Raw genomic sequence first — 21,404 nt, 5'->3', positions numbered from 1 at the left:
GATCGCATTGTAGAGATATCGAGTATGTAAATGTAGCTACTAAGGAAAAATATCATTAAAATATGTTGAAAGAGGTTCAATTTAAAAGCTACAGAAGGACGCAGAGTTAGCGGCGTGACCTGTATACCACCGAAACATAACCTGTGTACAGTGTTAGACTGTTTGTGCTTTGTTTACATGTGAGGAAATGGGACGCGGCTTCAAGGAATGAAAGTTCCAGCGCTGTTGTTCTTGACCTACTTAGCACTAGAGCTTCTTTACTGACTTATTCTAAATAATAAACCTTTTATCATGGAGTCAGGGTTAAATTGTCAGAAGGAGCAGGTCCTAATGATCTTAGCAGCGTTGTCCACGTTAACTGTCTGGGAAGGAATAGACACAAACCCCTTGTGGTTTTCTGGTGAGCGATTTTAAAGTTTAACTGTGAGAAGTCTGGACACCTGAGCCATCGTAGCAGGAGCAGACTCCGCCTAAATCCTGATTACACCTGTATACCTTATCTACAACAAGCTAGATAGCTAGCTTAGCTTTAGCATCATGTGGCTAATCTTAATTTATACACTAGAGGGGTGGAGCTTGTTGCAGGAGACTTTGGAGTACAAGACGGGGTGCACCTTGGACAAGGCGCCAACCCATCGCAAGGCAAACATAAACACACACTACCCAGACTCACACACTCATTCACACACTACGGGCAATTTAGGAACACCAGTTGGTTGGACTGTGGGAGGAAACCGTAGTACACGGAGGAAACCCACCAAGCTCAGTGGGAAAACATGCAACCCGACCCGAGGCGGCTCCCTCTGAGCTTGGTGGGTTGGTCATTTAAGGAACTGCACGTTTTGGTGCACTTCCACCTTTCTGAAACCGAGGGGTCGCGCTTGATAACGCATACAATGTTTCTGCTCTGTGTCGCAGGAAGATGACGTCATCAAAGAGATCAACATCACGCATGTGGTCAAAGAGGGAGCGGAGAAGGCAGACCCCTCGCAGTTCGAGCTTCTCAAGGTGCTGGGACAGGGCTCCTTCGGAAAGGTGAGTCCGTTCAGCCGTCAGGTCTCAGGAGCATGATGAATGACATCATACAGATACAGGTCCAGAGCTTCATGGATGTATGGGGTGATATTTAACATCCATTTGTTTGAGTAGTGCCAGATGAACCTCAGGATTTTAGAACACACACACACATTGTAGAGTTTTTGCAGACCAGTGTTGCTGGAGGGGGAATGATTGTGACAAGTGAGGTATAAAGCATCATTTTATCATTTCAGGTGTTTTTGGTGCGGAAGGTGACACCACCTGACAACAATCAGCTCTACGCTATGAAGGTTCTCAAGAAGGCCACACTTAAGGGTATACACATGCAAAACACTCACACACACACACCCACACACATATTTCAAGGATACTGATGCTTTCAGTTATGCCAGTGGTCTTGTATATTTTCCCACACTGAAACACACACAACACAACAGTGATTCACACACACTTACACACACAAACAAGAATGTTCAGTAAGAGCTGTAGCTGCATTCACATCTTCAGGATGTTTACTTAAAGGGTACCATTTAGTGGTTAACCGTGTGTGTGTGTGTGTGTGTGTGCGTGTTTGTGGTTTTTGTCTCTGCAGCTAGCACTGAACCTCCCTAACCTCGTTTTTCTCTCTTCTTTATTTTCTCCTCTTTGTTGTCTTTCTTTATTCGTTCTGTTTCTTTCTTTGGTGCTTTGCGAAAGCAGCACTCGTTCCTGCTTTCTTTTTTGCTCACTGCTCTCGCGTTGCGGTTCTAATGCAGCTGCAGCTCTGCCCTCAACCACAAACACACGCGCACACGTACACACACACGCTCTCGCACTCATAGTGCTTTTAACTTCCAGTATCTTAGTGGTCTGCTTTTAATTAATTAAAATAATCAAGTATACACTGCACCATAGTATTTAATTGTACTCTAGGCTTTTAGCGTTCCATTAAATTACCAACATCATTTATTTTTCTCACAGATTTTTTTTTTTTCTCACTGGGTTTGTTTTTTCCCCTTTTTTTTTGTTGCACATCCTCCTTCACTTCCTTCATTTCATGCATGATGTATGATGTGCATCATTGAATGTGATCAGTGACTCAGCTATGGAAAAGACCAACTCAGACAAAAATCATTTGACTCAGCAATATCATTTCCGACACGTGCATGAATCGTTCATTTTTAATTTGGTAGACTTTCAGTACACCATTTTAATTGACAGCATAAATAATATGCGTTTATTCCAAGCCGTTTCTGCATCAATCTATTATTATGTTATATATAATTTTAATTATGTTATATATAATTTTAATATTGTTTTTGTACGTTAGGAAACTAGATGTTAATATCTGCTATAGTTATTAATAGTGATTATTTAGTAGTAATTAATTGTTAATACTAAGAGTTACTAATCTACTAACTATATGTTAGAAGAGGTGACATGGATCTTGATCTTGGGTAGATGTAAAGATTCCTTAAGGTGAATATTACTCAAGTAAAAGAAGAAGTTCTCATATAATATTCAGCAGGTTTCGCCTCAAATACTACGCGCCAGTGTGGTTGAGTAGCTCAACGCCAGTAAAAACTGTCCTCTAATAAAACTACTCAAGTGAACTACAGATACGTGGAATACGTGTACGTAAGTAAATTAAAGAAGTAGTTAAACTTAATTACTGTACCTTAGTCTTCTTGATATTGATATTTATATTTAATACTGTAACTGCTAAAAATCTAAACTGGACTTTTAAATCATAGTAGATTTTGTTTTATTTGAATTCTATGTCTAAATACACACCGATCAGCCATGACATCATGACCACGGACAGGTTAAGTGAATAACACTGATCAACATAGCTCATTACAATGGCATTATGGAGGTGGGTGGGGTATATTAAGCAGCACGTCAACATTGTGTGCCTTAAGTTCATTGTGTTAGAAGCAGAAAATTAGCAAGTGTAAGATTGGAAAACTAGTGAACTGGTGGGGGACAGGGTCAGGGGCAACCAAGGTTCACTTAATGCACGTGGTCCACCATGTAGTCCGATCTAAAAGAAGAGCTGAACAGGTTAATTCCGGTCCTGATGTAAAGGAGTCAGAACACACAGCGCATCAGAGGGTGCCTCCCATGGTGACCCGTATCCTCCACCAAAAGAGTCCTATGGAATTGGGCAATCACCAAGCCTGTTTACTCCGATCCTATGAATTGGATGTTGCTTTTGTTGCTTATTTATTTCAGAATATTGTTTTGTACCCTAGTGAGAACTTTACAGCAGAAGTTTGTCTGAAGCACTAATTATTGTTCACTCTAAATCTGCGCAAAATGACTAAAAACTAGATGCAATTCAGTTGAATCTGTTCCTAGATCCGTTTAATCTTTTCATGTTTTTTGTATCACTATGACTATAAATTATAATGAATTGTTTGTTCAATCCGCAGTAACACCTCATCTCACAACGTTCACGCTATATAATTACTGCGTTGCTGTTACTCAGAGCTAGCATTGGGCCAGTATCAGGGACAGAATCTCCACACAAGGCTGTATGCTTGTCTAACTGCTGATCAGGAAGCACTGCTGGTAGAAAGAAAGAAAAAAACGCTGTTTGTCTAAAAAATGCAAAGCGCTTGGGAAAAACCCACTTGTCTTGACTGACTGAATTCTGATAGAAGGCCAACATGAGATCTGTCTTAACTTTAGGAAACCACGCGGACGAGCTGCGTTTAGAGATCCTGTTATGCAAAGAGCCACTTAAAGATAAGTTAAAGAAGAAAAAAAAGCGGACAGTCTGCCTAAAGACATAAAACCAACTCTGTTAGATAAGGTCTGATTCTCGTACACAAGAAATTTTTGACCCAGCTGCTGGATAGTGAAACAGATTGATCTGATTAATTTGTTCTGCTTATAAATGAGGATAATAAATTTTTTTGTCTCATTTTGAACTTATTCCATTTAAACACGTGATGATTGTGGCCATTTTACTCAGTATTTCACATAAACAATATTTCAACGCCCTTGATCAGTGTACCTTCCTCAACAAGCGCGAGAAATCAGATCAAGTGTTTACATGACTAATCCAAGAAGGAAGTGTTCAAATCAAACCAAAGACTTGGGATGAAACCGTACACACAATCATTTACCAACACCACTTTCTGCACATTACAGCAATTCGGCTGGGAGTTACTGTTACAGTGCATCCCCTATACGGTCCTGGCTTAGCTCCAAACCATTTCCACATAATTGGAACATTAAAGGAGTTCCTGGGAGGCCAGCGTATCAGACTTGAAGCAGACGATCTGATCATGGCTCTGGTGTCTAGAGTTTATGAGAGTTTTTACTGTACTCTTAGATCTGTGATCTGTTAAAACGTTCTGCCCAATCGAAAGTCCCACTTTGACTTGAACACCCCTTGTATTTATCAATTGAACAGTTTATCAAAGTTTATACATTCGCTTTTCATTTAGATCCGGCTGTATTGGCTCAGACTGTACTGATTTAGGTGTTCAGACTGTACTGATTATTTATTTGTTTTTATTTAAAACAGCACTTAATACAAGTGCTAGTTACTCTTGCTAATGTGCTACCGATGGCGCCTTTCATGTTTACGCCAGATTGTTTCTCACCTGTTCTCTCCCGACACCACAAGTTCAAATCTCAGGGGAAATCCCTCCGCCAAGTGAAAATGACATCTGTACCATCAGTGCTAGCTCTCTGATTCACATGGCTGAGACGAATCCTGTTCTGTATATGACTCACTGTCTCAAATGCCATCATGTTCTACATTTCTTATCTGCAGTAGAGAACAGTGCTTAGATTTTGTCCCTTTTTTGTCCCCCAAAATCTTTTCACAGCACCTAGTTTGATTTTCCAGTCTTTAGTTTCCTTTACATTTTAACCTGCTGAGTTAATCAGTGATGATCAATGTTTTGTACGCAAAGTAGTACAGAGAGAAGTTTACAACATTATTAACATAACAGATACACAACCAGTCAAATGGTTACACACACAGACTGAATCTGTTTTAATTGTAAGTTTTTGATGTAGTTTTGGGGTGAGGCGTGTCACTGTCTCTGCTCCACTCCTCTATTTGCTTCTGTTTGTCCTTATTTGATGTACACCATTGATTTCTTTAAAACATATTAGAACATCAGCTGTGTTTCTCGTGATGTTCATTTATCATCTGATACTCTTTTCCATCTTTTTCTTTTTTTTTCTTTTCTCCGACAGTGCGTGATCGCGTTCGGACTAAAATGGAGCGAAATATCCTGGCAGATGTCAACCACCCGTTTGTAGTCAAACTCCACTACGGTAAGTCAAATCCAGCTCACTCTCTCTTCTTTCTTTTCTCCTTCTATAACATTTTTTACCCATTGGATGGATGGATGGAAGAATGGGTGGGTAGATAGACAGACTGATGTAGGGACTGTTGAATAGATAGATGCATTGTTCATTGGTTGGATTGATGGATTGATGGATGGATGGATGGAGGAATGGGTGGAAGTCCTGAAATAGCATGTATATAGATGGATGGGGTAGATTAATGGATGGATGGATGGATGGATGGATGGGTAAGTGGTTGGATGGATAGATGGAGGAATGGATGGGTAAGTGGTTGGATGGATAGATGGAGGAATGGGTGGAAGTCCTGACATTGAATGTTTATGGATGGATGGATGGTTAGGTAGGTTAATGGAGAGGTAGGTGGATGGATGGACAAGTGGATGGATGGGTGGATGGTTGGATGAATGGGTGGGTGGAAAAGTAAGTGGATGCATTTCTGGTTGAATGGATGGGTGGGTGGGTAAGTGGATGGATGGATAAATGGATGGTTGGGTGAAAGCATGGATGGATAAGTGGATGCATGGATGGATAAGTGGATGCATGGATGGATAAGTGGATGCATGGATGGGTGGGTGGGTAAGTGGTTGGATGGATGGATGAATGGATGGGTGGTTAGATGGATGGATGAATGGATGGGTGGTTGGATGGATGGATGGATGAGTAGGTAGACTGACTGATGTAAGGACTGTTGAATAGATAAATGCATTGTTCATTGTTTGGATTCATGGATGGATGGATAGATGGAGGAATGGGTGGAAGACCTGACTTTGCATGTATATAGATAGAAGGATGGATGGTTGGGTAAGTTAATGGAGGGGTAGGTGGATGGATGAATGGGTAAGTGGATGGATAGATGGTAAATGGATGGATGGATGGATGGATGGATGGATGGGTGACAAACAGATACAGTGACGAGAAATGGCTTTTAGTATTTTAGCATAATCTGTGTGTGTGTGTGTGTGTGTGTAGCCTTTCAGACGGAAGGGAAGCTGTATTTGATTCTGGATTTTCTACGAGGAGGTGATCTCTTCACCAGACTGTCAAAAGAGGTACAGTTTCTCTCACTCTCTCCGTCTCTCTCTCTCTCTCTCAGCTGGTCAAGGCATCATTAGAAGATTAAAGTGTGTGTGTCTGCTCGTCAACCACACACACTTTATAACCTCTTACACACTCCGTACACAGTTCAAACGATTGTTCTGTGTACTACTCATCGCTCTCATTTCTCTTTTCACTGGAATAAAACTTATTACTAATACTCTCACAGACTCGCGCTTGTCTCATGACTCTGTGGGTATGTCTGTGTATAATGACTTTGTGTGTGTGTGTGTGTGTGTGTGTGTGTGTGTGTGTGTGTGTGTGTTTTCACCTTTTCAGGTTATGTTTACGGAAGAGGACGTGAAGTTCTATCTAGCGGAACTGGCTCTGGGTCTGGATCACCTGCACGGTCTTGGCATCATCTACAGAGACCTAAAGCCTGAAAAGTAATAGAGAGCACACACACACACACACACACACACACACACACACACACACACACACACACACACAGAGTATCATTCTCTTTTCCTCTATTCGGCTCGACTAGTTTACAAAGAGATATTATCTGCATCTGTTGCCTCAAAGAGTAAAAGTTTGTAGATTGAAAAAAAAAAAAAAAAAACCTTAGTTGAGTAGAAACGAGTTTCTTTTTCTTTATTTTTATTTTTTAAATGTCAGAAATGGCCCGGATCATACGGAGTGTGAGGAAGCGCGCCTGTATAAAAGGATAGAGTGAAGCACAGTTGGATGTGACATTATATTAAAGTCTGTAGAAGAGGAAAAGTGTAGAAATGTTTCTGTCTGAATAGACGCGTGTTACTCGAGCAGGCCAGGAGCAGCGCAAGGAAATTAGTGACGTGAGTTTAACGTGGGAGACGGAAAAAGAAACCGGGTGAGATGGACTTAATTGAATAATGTATGTAGCATAATAATATAGAATATGATATGATAGAGGTCCAAAATGAAATCATCTACTGTATGTTTAATAGCGAAGGTAAGAGCATTTCCACATTCACAATGCGAGAAAAGATTTCAAGGGACTGGGACTAAACAGCTGTGTAGCCTTAAGAACAACCCTTATCAGTGAGATTAATTGAGGCTTTAGTTTGCTGGGGAGCGTGAAAATCGGACTGTGAAGCGATGGGAAAAAAAAGTCATGTGTTCTGATGAATCCAGATTTACCCTGTTCCATCATACCCACTGTACGAGCCTGTAGGGGGCAGTGTTATGCTCCTGATAGTCATGAATGTACTGAATGACCAGGAAGGTTTTTTTTTTCTCCCCTGATGGCACAGACATATTCCAGGTCGATGGTGCCAGGATTCACAGGCTTCGGAAAGTGGTTCAGGGAGCATGTGACATCATTTTCAGACATGGATCCGCCACCACAGAGAATAAATGTTATCGTTAATAAGTGTTATTGATGTCGCGGGTGTAATCAAAGCGGAGGGCGGGCAGCGTTTCATCCTGTGCTGCAGTACATCACAGGATCAGTGTGTAGTGGGTGTGATTGTGTGTGTGTGGTTTCTTTACTCAGCACTACCACGCTCTTAGTTATGTTTTAACTCTCTCTGATTTTCTTCATTCTTTTTTCTCGATTGTTCCTGTTGTTTTTCTTTTTTTTTTCTCATTGCACTTGCTGCTGTGGTGCAGCTGCAACTCTGCGCGCACGCACACACACACGGATACACACACACACACACAGATACACAAATGACTAGAAAACTCTTTTTAAAATTATATGCAACTTTCAGGTTTGCATTTTAATAGGTGTGTGTGTGTGTGTGTGTGTGAGAGAGAGAGAGAGAAAAGGTGTTATTCTTGTATTTACTCACCTTATCTCAACCTGCTGATCTGTTTCAGCATCCTGTTAGATGAAGAGGGGCACATCAAACTCACAGGTACACACACACACACACACACACCCACACACACACCCACTATGCTTATACTGTAGATCAATGCTGCTGAGGTTGTTTTTTTTATTGGGGAAGGGGGGTCAAGACTTTTGCACACTACTATAAAATGTCTTTTTTTTTTTGTTACATCAGGGGAATTACAATTCATATAGAATTTGTATAACCGTATTTATTTGTTAGTTTGTTTATTTATTGTCCTGAACTTTCTACCCCCCAAAAAAGACAAAATTTGAACACTTCGTATCAGCAGCGCTTCTCCTGGTTTAGTCGAGTGATTAAGGTTTAGATTAAATCTATTCAGGTGTTACAGTAATAGTGAAATAACACATACAAGTCATAGCTAAACCCACAATCATTTTTCTTTTTTTTTTTTACAAGTTAGCAAGAAAGTTATAAAAATCTACGAGGTGTGTTCAAGTCAAACCAGGACTTATGATAGCATTTCTTTTGCCCCCAGCCACGTATTTGGTCCATTAAAGGAGTTCCTAGGAGGATTTCTTTAGATGTAGTGAGAAAAGACATAAAGTTAGTTGGTTTAGAGTCAGATGGAGGCAGATGATTCGCTGAGGGCGACCCCTGAATGGGAAATGCTGAAAGACGAAGAAGGGAGTTCCTGGAAGGCCGGCGTTCCAGACGCGAATCAGGTGGTCCGATCGTGTGTACAATATAGTGTGTACTGAGAAGACTTTCTACCTTGATGGTGTCCAAACACTAGTGTAACACTGGGATAAGTGCATTAGTGTAGCAGGAGATTATATAAAGGGAAATAAATTATATAGATGATAAATTCTGCACAATCAAAAGTCCTGGTTTGACTTGAGCATCCCTTGTAAAATACTTACGAATGATGGGAACCACATGGATAAACAGTTATCTGATGATCAGGTCACGCCTTGCTCTGAGTCATGTGTATTGTTTTTAACACTGAATATCATTACGATCGTGTTTTTATTCCACACCTCAGGCATTTACCGCTTGCTCCACCCACAGTGACTCTTCACTCCTGTCTTTGTGCAGATTTCGGCTTGTGTAAGGAGTCCATAGACCACGAGAAGAAGGCTTACTCGTTCTGTGGGACGGTGGAGTACATGGCCCCCGAGGTGGTGAACAGGCAGGGCCACATCCACAGCGCCGACTGGTGGTCATTCGGGGTACTAATGGTACGCAGGGTGTTTTTTTTATTTATTTATTTTTTTTATTCGATCCTAAGTCTCCTGTAAAAGATTTTAATTTAAGGAAAAAAAAATATTTACTTGAGCATGAAATGAAAAAAAAGTTATTAATGCTCTCTTTGTTCAAAATGTTTTGTGTGTGTGTGTGTCTAGTTTGAGATGCTCACAGGATCTCTACCTTTCCAAGGGAAGGACCGTAAGGAAACGATGAACCTCATCCTAAAGTAAGCTGAAATTTTAATCTGTAACATAAAGCAGAGAGAGCTGCAGTTAAAACGTTGCTCTTGCGTCGTTCACAGATGGGACACTCTCACTAGGTGCATTTCTTACCTAATCAGAGGTTAAATCTCAAGAGTTTTTAGACGATTAGAATCAAAAACGCACTCAATTTCCAATACGGAAATGAACAGAAACATGAAACAGAACCCGTTGTTTTTTTTTCCGCCTTTACCCTCTCACATCCGCTCTGCCCCACCCTCTATTTCTCTCCAAACATAATATTCATGATTCATCTTTAATATTTTTAGCCCCATCCTTGTTCTTCAGTCTTCCTTCTTTAAAAGGAAAAACGGATCACCCCTGCAGCAGTGTTTTACAGGAACACTTTAAGTTCCTGGCCTGTAGTTTCAGGAACCTTTTGAGTTATTCATGAAGCAGAAACTATAAGGCTGGATCTCCGTGGGATCGACTGATGCAGTAGTTTCTGTGTGTGTGAGGGTGTGTTTCTTGGGCCTCGATTGGGTTCAGACAGGCCAAAAACTTGGAGGTTGGACTTGATTTTGTTTTCACAGATATGGTTTTACAAATGTTCCACTAATGTTAGGATTATGTTCATGGAATGAAGTAATCCAGCGTAAAACTGCTCAGCATCAGTCTCTTCATTTAATCCTTTAAAGGTTCCATATATATTTCCTATTTCTTTAAAGATAATTTATTTCACTCCTCCTGCAAATGTGTTTTTTTTTTTTTTTTTGTGTTTATGTAAATGAGTTACTGCAGAGCCACGCCTCCAGAGAACGACTGGAGTACTTCTTATATGAGGTCACAATAGGAGAAAAATCTACATAGGACAAACAGCAGGGATTTTTTTTTTTTTTTTATTTTTTTTTTATTATTATTCACACTGGAGATCCTTTCTGAACGTCTCCACATGACTAAACAGTGAATTTTGCATAATAGGTGCTGTTTAACATGCCTTTTAAATTTAAACTGATTCTTATTTTCTAATGTTTTCTTCTGCTCTTTCTCCTCTGTTTTTGTCCATGTGTGTCTCTGTCTGTCTCTCTCTCTTTCTATCTGTGTCTCTGTCCCTGTGTCTCTGTCCCTGTGTCTCTGTCCCTGTGTCTCTGTCCCTGTGTCTCTGTCCCTGTGTCTCTGTCCCTTTGTCTGTAGGGCGCGGTTAGGAATGCCCCAGTTTCTAAGTGCTGAAGCTCAGAGCCTGCTAAGAGCACTTTTCAAGAGAAACCCCACCAACAGATTAGGTAACATCCCCTACACACACAAAAATACACACACACACACTTTCGCTCTTTCGTCTTACTGTCCTTTAAAGATACTTTAGCTGACACAGTTATTAATGCAGCATTAAGTTGACATCAGTAACCAAAAGGAAACACCGTGTCTTAATGTTTTAATACAATGTCATGTGTTTGTGAGGGTTCTCACTAACGGTCCACTTCATGCATGTACACACACACACAGACACACACACACACACACATACAGTGTGCGCAAAATGCATTATCAATTGAATTCTGATTTGTGTTTATGTTACTGACTGATTTCAGGCTCAGGTCCAGACGGTGCTGAGGAAATCAAACGACACTGCTTCTTCTCAACTATTGACTGGAACGTAAGATTACAATTTTTTTAAATTGTTCGATAATTTTTTCCCCTGTTTACATGCGTTTAGATTATAACTGTGAGGTTAAAGTGAGTTCAGGTCAAATTGCATGAAACTTTAAATGCTAATCAGTTTTTCTAACCCGTTAAACACAAACTACAAGACTAATGTAGTGAACAAATAGCTTTTAAATTTGTACAGACCGTGCATCATCACATAAAGAATGATTAAGGGCGGGGCAAGACTGTATAACGAACATAATTAGTCCTCTACAGCATTAATTAAGCAATCATCAGCATTCTTCTGGTATCACAGCTTTTTGTGTACAATAAATAAATAACGTCATAACCTGTCTGGTTATGTCTGTATTTAATGTCGTGGAATGTTCAGGACATTAGAGTTATTATGCATTCTCACTTTGTGTCTGTGTGTCAGGTATAAAGCGCTCTCGGCTTATTAACATTATTAACGTCTGTCCTCTGTTTCATGTTTCAGAAACTCTTTCGTCGGGAGATCAAGCCACCGTTTAAACCAGCCGTGGCTCGACCCGACGACACCTTCTACTTCGACTCCGAGTTCACCTCACGCACCCCTAAAGGTGAGAGGCTCGAGTGTCAAGTGTAGAAATAAAACATTACCAGGTTATATACAGGACTGTGTAAAAGTCAGAGATTACACCTTAAACACACATTTAAAGCTCACTAGGAGCAGACAGTGATTAAGGAATATATACAGAATATAATTCCATTGTCAGTTAAACTACACGACAGCGAGTGCTATTGTGCTGAATATCAGCACAGGCAGGAGGAGCAAAAGTGGTGAATCAAGGATATCGCGGCCGTGCTGATATCCAGCACGACCTGCAGTGATTATGCTTTTTGTGATACAGCTACACAAACAGCATTTATCATCAACCGATTAGAATTTGTTTAATTATTCAACCAACACATGACATACAGTATACAGTATCTTCAGCGACTGGCGGAATCAATAACCCGTGACTGGGGGAGATGGAGATTGGAATTATAACAGGGGGGTGTTACTGTGTAAAACCCTCCAAAAGTGAGGAGGATAAACTATGGAGCTGGTGGACTGTCCTGAGAAACTTCAGAGATTTACTTTATATTTCCACTTTAGAATATCAAGGCAAGTTTATTTGTGTAGCACATTTCACATTTCAGCCACAATAGTAAGTCAAAGTGCTTTACATAAAAGAGAAGAAAATACAGTAAAACCTTGGATTGCGAGTAACACGTTTTGCGAGTGTTCCGCAAGATGAGGAAATATTTTAAATAAATTTTGACTTGGAAAATGAACAAGTCTTGGTTTACGAGTACCGAGTATCACGCATGCGCTTCTTGGTTTGACGCCAGCGTCACGTGATCACAACTGAGCCAATAGTTTTCCTCTTTATTTATTGGGGGCTGTGGAACGAATAATTTGAGTTTTCATCATTTCTTATGGGAAAATTTTATTTGGTTTACGAGTGTTTTGAAATACGAGCCCACTTACAGAACAAATTGTGCTCGTAATCGAATGTTCCACTGTAATAATAAAATAAGATAAAAAAAAATCATAGCAATGAACTTTTAAACCTATTTAAAATTTGATTTAAAAACATAATAAAACAGTTAAAAGTATATAAGATAAATATAAATTACAGTGCAGTCAGCACTGACCCGATCGGAAGGAAGTTTCATTGGGATGAAAACTGGGACCTAATCCTTTTTAGTATGTGAAACAGTTAAACTGTGATCTTAAATCTGAATCATTTCATCCGGAGTGATAAAATATTGTCCATATCTATGTAGCTAGTGAGAATGCCAGAGACCAGGTCTATAAAGGACGGGTTTAATTCAGTATTTAATCATCAGACGTGCGTCACTCTTTTAATGAAGAAGCCCACCAATCCTGTTCTCTAGTGATGACTTTAGAAAATAACTTTTTTCCACAAAAAAAAGAAGGTCCAGAAACAGTTCTATAGCCGTGGCCAGAGGTGTTGAGTCTGACACAAATATTAATTTTCATTCATTTGCATCAAGTCTGATGTTTCAGTGTGTTTAGATCATTTTGTCAGATGTTACTACGATATCCAGAGGTAGAATCACAAGATCACAGCCATGAATAAAGACAAGAACAAACATCCAAGAACAGTTTGGTGATGAACAAATGCCTTTTCCAGCATAATGGAGCTCAGAATGGAAACTCCACAGACCTTAATCCAATTAAGAACTTGTGGTCGATCCTCAAGAGGCAGGTGAACAAACAAAAACCCACAAATTCTGACAACAATTGATCAGGATGTGGCAAAGGTGTTGCATAGACTGAATGTAATTGTCAATAAAAACCTTTGACGCTTATGAAATGCTTGTAATTATAACTCAGTACATCAAAGTAACATCTGACCAAAAGATCTACAGTCTAGATTATAATCTCCTTATATGGTAATCAAGGTCTGTAAAGGGAGTTGTACTGTTGTTGTTTGCTGTAAATTTATCTGTACTGAAGTTATACATTTGGAAGTTTGTGTACGTGTGTGTGTTAGACTCCCCAGGTATTCCCCCGAGTGCCGGAGCTCATCAGCTCTTCCGCGGCTTCAGTTTCATAGCCACGGCGCTGCTGGAGGAGGAGGGCACGGAGGAGACGCCGCAGCCCCCTCCTCACCCTGTGGTCCAGGTGAGCGATCTGTGTGTGTGTAAGACCTCATTTGCGAAACTCCGCCTCCTCGCTGTCTTTAGAATTTTTCTATTTCCTTGTATTATTGCATCATTCGATTCGTGTGCAGCTCATTGATGTAAAAAAAATCTAATGTAATTATTTAAAAAAAAAAAAAGGAAGTGAAATGGAAATAAAAGCACAGCAGCCACTCGTTCCGTATCAGTGGGGTAAAATAAACGCCATGTACAGAATAAACATCGCTGGCTGGAACAGCAGATGTGAACCAGCAGGAAACACTTATACTCATGAGCATGAAGTTGCTCTCGGTTACCACTAGATGGAGATGTTTGTACAGGGAAAATAAAAGTTCACATTCAGCTGAGCTGTGCAGGATTAGTGTATTTCGGTTCGAGAAACATAAAAGAGCATTATGCAAGCTTGTTTTAATGCAATATTGATGAAACACTCTGTATGCGTGCACTTATTTTTTTATGGTATATTATTAATGTGTGTGTGTGTGTGTGTTTGAGAGCAGCAGCTGCATGGTAAGAACACCGTGTTCAACGATGGATACGTGCTGAAAGAGGACATCGGCATGGGCTCTTTCTCTGTGTGCAAGCGTTGCGTCCATAAAGCCACCAACACGGAATACGCAGTCAAGGTCTGTCCCTAATACACACACACACACACACACACACACACTGCCGTGACTTAGACACTCAGAGGATGTCAGTAGATTGTTAATGTGGTTGTTGATATTAATGAGTAATAAGTGTAATTTGTGCTGAAGGTAATCGATAAAACAAACACCGATCCTTCTGAAGAGATCGAGATCCTGTTGCGGTACGGCCAACACCCCAACATCATCACGCTCAAAGATGTAAGTACACATTGAAGACCAAAAAAAGACATATCATAAACATGTTGTTTATATCTCGCACCCAGTTTAAGTAAAACATGTAAGGAATTAAACTGATCGATGATAATCAAGAATAAACTCTAATCAAAGAGTTGATTATTTTCCTATAAGTGCGTGCCCCGTTAGTCGTGTTCCTTTTATACTGTAGCACAGCAATATTCCCACAATTGACTTTAGTTAGTTACAATTCACATTGTGAAACATGTTTGTATACCATGTATAAAATCTTCTATAAATGTCATTAGGTCCATCAAGAGTCCTGGTTTGATTCGAACGGCCCTTGTACTAATGTAGGCTTAGGTTTTTTAAAAAGTTGTCTGTGCATATTGAAGTTGTGTATGTGTATGTGCAGGTGTATGATAACGGGAAGTTGGTTTTCCTGGTGACGGAGCTGATGCGAGGCGGGGAGCTGCTCGATCGAATCCTCAAACAGAAGGCGTTCTCTGAGAGAGAGGCCAGCGCCGTGCTGCACACCATCACCAAGACTGTGGAGTATCTGCACTCTCAGGGGGTTAGAACACACACACACACGCGCAATCAATTGTATCAACTCAGTTTACTCTCAACAACCTGCGAAAATCAGAGCACCAACACATACACACACACACACACGCACATAATCAAATTTTTTCACCAGGATCAATTACAGCATGATTACCTGAGCCCTGCATTATTGTAGACTCAAACTCTGTCTGTCTGTCCGTCTGTCTGGCTGTCTGTCTGCAGGTAGTACACAGAGACCTGAAGCCGAGTAACATCCTGTATGTTGATGAATCTGGAAATCCAGAGTCTCTGCGTATCTGTGACTTCGGTTTCGCTAAACAGCTCCGTGCGGACAACGGTCTCCTGATGACTCCCTGCTACACCGCCAACTTTGTCGCCCCTGAGGTAAAGCGTTGGCCCCAAAAATATCCCCCAAATGCAGTCAATTACAGAGTAAATGTCTTTCTCTCTCTCTCTCTCTCTCTCTCTCTGCTCTGTAAATATTCATGTTTAGGGCTTTAGCGTTGTCATGTAGCCTAAGAACTTTTTACATTCAATTATTATAAGCAAATTATTACCAAAAGATGCAAAAACTGCCCATAGCAATGACAAGATTATATGTAATGTTTATATGTAAAGTATGGATAAGAAACTGAGTACAGTCCTGAGCTTGCTTTAAGAGATTTCCACATGTTTGTTTTTTTAAAGGAGTTCCTGGGAGGCCGGTGTTTCAGACAGGAAGTCCGATCATACCTTAGTAATAGTATCCAAGCACTAGTGAAACACTGGGATAAAAGCATTAGCGTAGCAGGGGATTATAACTTTCAAAAGTCCAGGATTGACCTGAACGCCGTTTGTACTGTAGTTCTCCTGAAGAAAATAAGAAGATCTATTTAATAAGATTTCTTACTGGAGCATTGCTGTAGCAGTGTTTTTTTTCTCCATGTGTCCTTTAACAATTTTTGTGTGTGTGTGTGTGTGTGTGTGTGTGTGTGTGTGTGTGTGTGTGTGTGTGTGTGTGTGTGTGTGACTGTAGGTGCTAAAGAGGCAGGGTTATGATGAAGCGTGTGACATTTGGAGTCTGGGAGTGTTGCTGTACACCATGTTAGCAGGGTGAGCGCACAATTTCTTACACACCACCTGTCTTACATACTCATCACCGTCCTCACACTCTAATGAACACACACAAAAACAAATATCAACACTCACATGATCTCTCTCTCTCTCTCTCTTCCAGTTTCACGCCTTTCGCTAACGGTCCAGAGGACTCGCCAGAGGAGATCTTGGGCAGGATAGGGAGCGGACATTTCACCCTGACCGGGGGCAACTGGGACGCGGTGTCTGATGCAGCCAAGGTGACACACACACACACTCATACATACACACACACACACACTCATACACACACACACACACACACACTCATACACACACACACACACACACTCATACACACACACACACACTCATACACACACACACACACACACTCATACACACACACACACACACACACTCATACACACACACACACACACACACACTCATACACACACACACACACTCATACACACACACACACTCATACTCATACACACACACACTCATACACACACACATTTCGTGTATCGATTAGGGTTAAAGGAGAGCGTTACACACCGAGCAGACGCTCACACTGCAGGTGTCTAAGTGTTATTCAGCTTCATCACATCTTCATAAGCAATAAACTAAACTGACTTATCACTGTTAACACATCATGCAGTATTGCTCTAGCTGTGTGTGTGCGTGCGTGCATGAGTGTGTGTGTGTGTGCGTGCGTGCATGAGTGTGTGTGTGTGCGTGCGTGCATGAGTGTGTGTGTGTGCGTGCGTGCATGAGTGTGTGTGTGTGCGTGTGTGCATGAGTGTGTGTGTGTGTGCTGCGTCATGAGTGTGTGTGTGTGTGTGTGCATGAGTGTGTGTGTGTGTGCATGTGCATGAGTGTGTGTGTGCGTGCATGTGCATGAGTGTGTGTGTGCATGAGTGTGTGTGTGTGTGTGCTTGCGTGCATGAGTGTGTGTGTGTGTGTGCTTGCGTGCATGAGTGTGTGTGTGTGTGTGCTTGCGTGCATGAGTGTGTGTGTGTGTGTGCTTGCGTGCATGAGTGTGTGTGTGTGTGTGCTTGCGTGCATGAGTGTGTGTGTGTGTGTGCGTGCGTGCATGAGTGTGTGTGTGTGTGTGCTTGCGTGCATGAGTGTGTGCTTGCGTGCATGAGTGTGTGCGCGCGCGTGAGTGTGTGCGCGCGCGTGAGTGGGTGCGCGCGCGTGAGTGGGTGCGCGCGCGTGAGTGGGTGCGCGCGCGTGAGTGGGTGCGCGCGCGTGAGTGGGTGCGCGCGCGTGAGTGGGTGCGCGCGCGTGAGTGGGTGCGCGCGTGAGTGGGTGCGCGCGTGTGTGTGTATGTGTAGGTGTATGTATGTATGTATGAGTGTGTGTGCGTGTCTGTGTGTATAGGATCTGGTGTCTAAGATGCTAATATGCTGTGTGTGTGTGTGTGTGTGTGTGTGTGTGTGTGTGTGTAGGATCTGGTATCTAAGATGCTCCATGTGGACCCTCATCAGAGACTAACAGCCCGGCAGGTGCTTAAACACCAGTGGATTGTACAGAGAGATCAGCTCCCTAACAGCCAGCTGCAGCACCAGGACGCCAAACTGGTGAAGGTAAAGCCCTTTAGTCCCTACACACTGATCCCTAAACCCTAAACACTCCGCTAGGGGTGTTGGACCTGGTGAGGTAGGAGGAGTTTACTAATCTATCCCTGCCTTTATATGATGTCTTTATAGTGAGACTCTCACAAGAGTCAGTCTTGCTCTCTCTCTCAGCCTACACACTGACCTCGTTACAACTCAGAATAAATGTCCTGATTTATAAGAATTTCTCAGTGACGTCCAGAAGGTTTTCTCTGACCACCGTTTATTCCTTCTCTCTCTCTCTCTCTCTCTCTCTCTCTCTTTCTCTCTTTCTGACAGGGGGCGATGGCCGCCACCTACTCGGCCCTGAAGAGTTCCCAGCCCACCCCTGAACTCAAACCCATCGAGTCCTCATTTCTCGCCCAGAGACGTGTCAAAAAGCTGCCCTCCACCTCTCTGTAGATCCACGGAGAGCACCCCGAGAGAGAGAGAGAGAGAGAGCAAGAAAAAGAGAAGAAGAGAGAGAGAGAGAGAAGGAGAGCACCACTGACGAGAACAAAAGCAGTACTGTAAGGAAAGCCACGCTGAAGCTCTGTGGACTGAAAACGCTCTCTTCACCTCGCACGTGCCATCAGCAGGCTCACGGAGCTTAGACAAGCTGTCAATCAAACTCGACAGTGGCTGTGATTGGCAGCTGGAGAACGGAGTGCTGGGATTTCAGTATTCTGTCCGTGTGTGTGTGTTTGTGTGTGTGAGTGTATACGTGTACGAGAGTGCCAGATAGAGCTCCTGTTAGGATACACTCGATATCGCTGGCCTGTTTGCAGTCCTGCTGTTTTGTTCCTTTAATTTTCTTTTTCGTTCGTCTTTTGATGTGGGTTTGTTTTTGCTTTTCATTTTTTTGTTCTCTCTCTCGTTCGCTCGCTTCGTTTAATGTAAGCGGATAAATCTGTTCGAGTCTGGACGACAAAAAGACTAAACACAGACTGGGAGTGTTTGCAAGTTTTGTTTTGTTTTTCTTCTTCTTCTATTTTGTTTGGGACGGCTCCTCCATTGCTACAGATATAAAAGCATGTACATTAAGACTCTGACCAAGTGCATTGTGGGTACAGGTGGGTAGTTTTTGCATGGCTGCTGATGTGTAAATTGCCGTGTCGTTGCTTCGCCATGCTGCACATTGCTTCGTGACGCACTTTTGCACAGGGTTCGGGTGTGTTTTGTTAAAACAAAAACAAAAAAAAAAACATTTTTTAATCATATGAAAAAATGATGATGATGATGAATGAAATCTCCCAAAGCCTGAAGCTCTGTAGTGGCATGCTTAAAGTCTTGTATTTTTCAAAAGTGTGATTTTTCTGGATATTGACTACTGTCCCTTTGTGTTTTTTCGTTGTTGGTTGCTTCTGGTTCTGTTGTTTTGTTCGTACTGTCAAAGAAAAGTAAAATAAAATCATTTTATAAAAGCATGCTGGGTGCAAATCAGGAAACAAAAGGGAAGAGACAGAAAGACAGAGAAGTGACTGCAGGACTTTGTTGGTGTGGTGGAGGGTTTTTTGTTTGATCGTTTTTTTGTTGTTGTTGTTCTTTTTTTTTTTTTATAAATAATCTCCTCTTCTTGTGTTCAGATGCCAGTCATGAAAGTGTAAAGATTGATTCTTTGCTGTCACACACACTTAGGAAATAGACAAACTCTTCCCAGACCGGAGTGCAAACTTGTGTATCTGAGTCCTTGACGATCTCAAAGGAGCTGGGAAGCTGCCGCGACATTGCTAAGCGTCTCCCAGATTTCCATCTACTGTAAATGCAAACACCTAAAGGCATAAACACACACACACACACACACCCCACTGTAGGAGGGACATGCGTGCTGTCCGGTCCTATATTTTTTAAATCCTCAACTGCCTACAAAACAATCTGAACCCCGAAAAAACGATTCAGCTTTACTTTCCATTTTGGCCAAGCCATGCAGGAGAGGAAGAAGTTTTTTCTCAGTTGAAGGTTTTTACTTCATGCATTTTTGATGCACCTTTTTCCAAATAATAAAAAAATCTATTTGATCAGCTGATTTGCAGTGTCCAATAAGGCTGAATCATTTTAAAGTGATTCAGTATGAAATTATTTGTATGAAATCATTAAGACAAAAAAATGCATAATGAATCACTATTAAGTTAAAGGTTCAGTTAAAGTAATGAATCACTCCTAATGATTCCCTTAAAAACCTTTTACCCTATTTGTTTTTAATATTGAATCACTTTTTACTACATGACTCCACTGAATCACTGAATCTCCAGCAAATGACTCGATTAGATACAGGTATTGAATTGTTGTTTGTGTGACAGCTGCTGGTGTTTCATGGCCGAGAAACTACACGAAGGTCCTTTGTACTGTATATGTTGTTAAAGTATACGATCTATATATTTTGTTTCTTGTGTTCAGAAGAAAACTGGCTGGAAGTTTGGTCTAAGACTTCTTTCCTACTTTAAATGTCAGAGATTTGACCTAATGTGTCACTTGCTTTCATGTCTTCTGTTTAAAAGAAAAAAAACAAAAAGAGTAAAAATCTAAAAATGTCTCTTTATAGTAAGAAGGATGGGGTGATTTCTTTGATGTGGGCTGTAACACTGAAACAGGTTGTGACACTGATCCCGCGGGGTGTGCGGTGCTTTTCTGTGTGCGTTTCTATGCGTGTACACGTGTTCCTGGGATGACCGTCTTCTAGAGTGTATGTTCTTGTTCACTGGAGAACCAGAGTCAGGTCTGGGTCCAGACTCCGAGTCCTGATGTCTTTCTATTAAAGTCAGTTTTTCTGCCCTCCACTTTCTCAGTCTCTCACTTTCTGTGCTATACTGTTTGAGAGTCCACAATACATTTTAATGATTTTTTGTTGTGATTATTATTTTTTTTTATTAAAAAAGGTAAAACAGCTGTTTTAAAATTTTATAAGACAAGCCAAAAAAAAGTGTCCTAGAAGAAGACCGGAGAAGGAAATACACAAATAATAAAGAACCTCTTTTCAATGATTGTGAATTTAATTGGACAAACTTGCTTTTATATATTGGACAAAATGCTTTTATATGCTTTAAGCTTCGACGTTCCTTAAAGACATATTAGTTGGAACCTGATTATCCAGCCTAGAGCCTTGACCTCAACCCTACTGAGCACCTTTGGGATGATCTGGAACAGCGTCAGTGTCTGATCTGGACTTTATGGATAATATTTTTCTGCCCTAAACTTGTACTGACTGAAAACCCAAGATGAGGAAAAAAAATGATAAATTTAAGTATAGCATTAATTGACAGTGCTTATGCAGCACAACGTTTATTTACGAGCTTGAGTCAAAATCGCTTATTATCGCTT

At 41.2% G+C, this 21,404-nt stretch overlaps 1 protein-coding gene across 8 annotated transcripts in view; it reads left to right on the top strand.

Annotated features, from left to right (window-relative positions):
- rps6ka1 (ribosomal protein S6 kinase a, polypeptide 1) overlaps window positions 1–20,861 on the top strand; it is an 87,801-nt gene extending 66,940 nt beyond the window's left edge. For 7 of the 8 annotated variants that reach the window (XM_053509416.1, XM_053509415.1, XM_053509419.1 and 4 more), the window contains 20 exons: window positions 919–1,035; window positions 1,272–1,353; window positions 5,239–5,319; window positions 6,322–6,401; window positions 6,727–6,833; window positions 8,254–8,291; window positions 9,327–9,469; window positions 9,635–9,705; window positions 10,874–10,962; window positions 11,269–11,333; window positions 11,820–11,922; window positions 13,870–14,000; window positions 14,518–14,643; window positions 14,773–14,862; window positions 15,254–15,412; window positions 15,628–15,789; window positions 16,421–16,497; window positions 16,622–16,739; window positions 17,940–18,077; window positions 18,387–20,861. In XM_053509416.1, the coding sequence (XP_053365391.1) occupies window positions 919–1,035; window positions 1,272–1,353; window positions 5,239–5,319; window positions 6,322–6,401; window positions 6,727–6,833; window positions 8,254–8,291; window positions 9,327–9,469; window positions 9,635–9,705; window positions 10,874–10,962; window positions 11,269–11,333; window positions 11,820–11,922; window positions 13,870–14,000; window positions 14,518–14,643; window positions 14,773–14,862; window positions 15,254–15,412; window positions 15,628–15,789; window positions 16,421–16,497; window positions 16,622–16,739; window positions 17,940–18,077; window positions 18,387–18,509 (2,100 nt within the window). In that variant the 3' untranslated portion in view covers window positions 18,510–20,861. Of the gene's footprint in view, window positions 1–648; window positions 813–918; window positions 1,036–1,271; window positions 1,354–5,238; window positions 5,320–6,321; window positions 6,402–6,726; window positions 6,834–8,253; window positions 8,292–9,326; window positions 9,470–9,634; window positions 9,706–10,873; window positions 10,963–11,268; window positions 11,334–11,819; window positions 11,923–13,869; window positions 14,001–14,517; window positions 14,644–14,772; window positions 14,863–15,253; window positions 15,413–15,627; window positions 15,790–16,420; window positions 16,498–16,621; window positions 16,740–17,939; window positions 18,078–18,386 lie in introns of those variants that run through there. The other variant, XM_053509421.1, reaches the window with a different exon arrangement.
- The last annotated feature ends 543 nt before the right edge of the window (window positions 20,862–21,404 follow it).

Source organism: Clarias gariepinus, chromosome 13, assembly GCF_024256425.1.
Source record: "Clarias gariepinus isolate MV-2021 ecotype Netherlands chromosome 13, CGAR_prim_01v2, whole genome shotgun sequence".
NCBI lineage: Eukaryota > Metazoa > Chordata > Actinopteri > Siluriformes > Clariidae > Clarias > Clarias gariepinus.
Note: the sequence above shows the minus strand (reverse complement) of the source record. Positions and strands in the feature narration are given on the sequence as shown.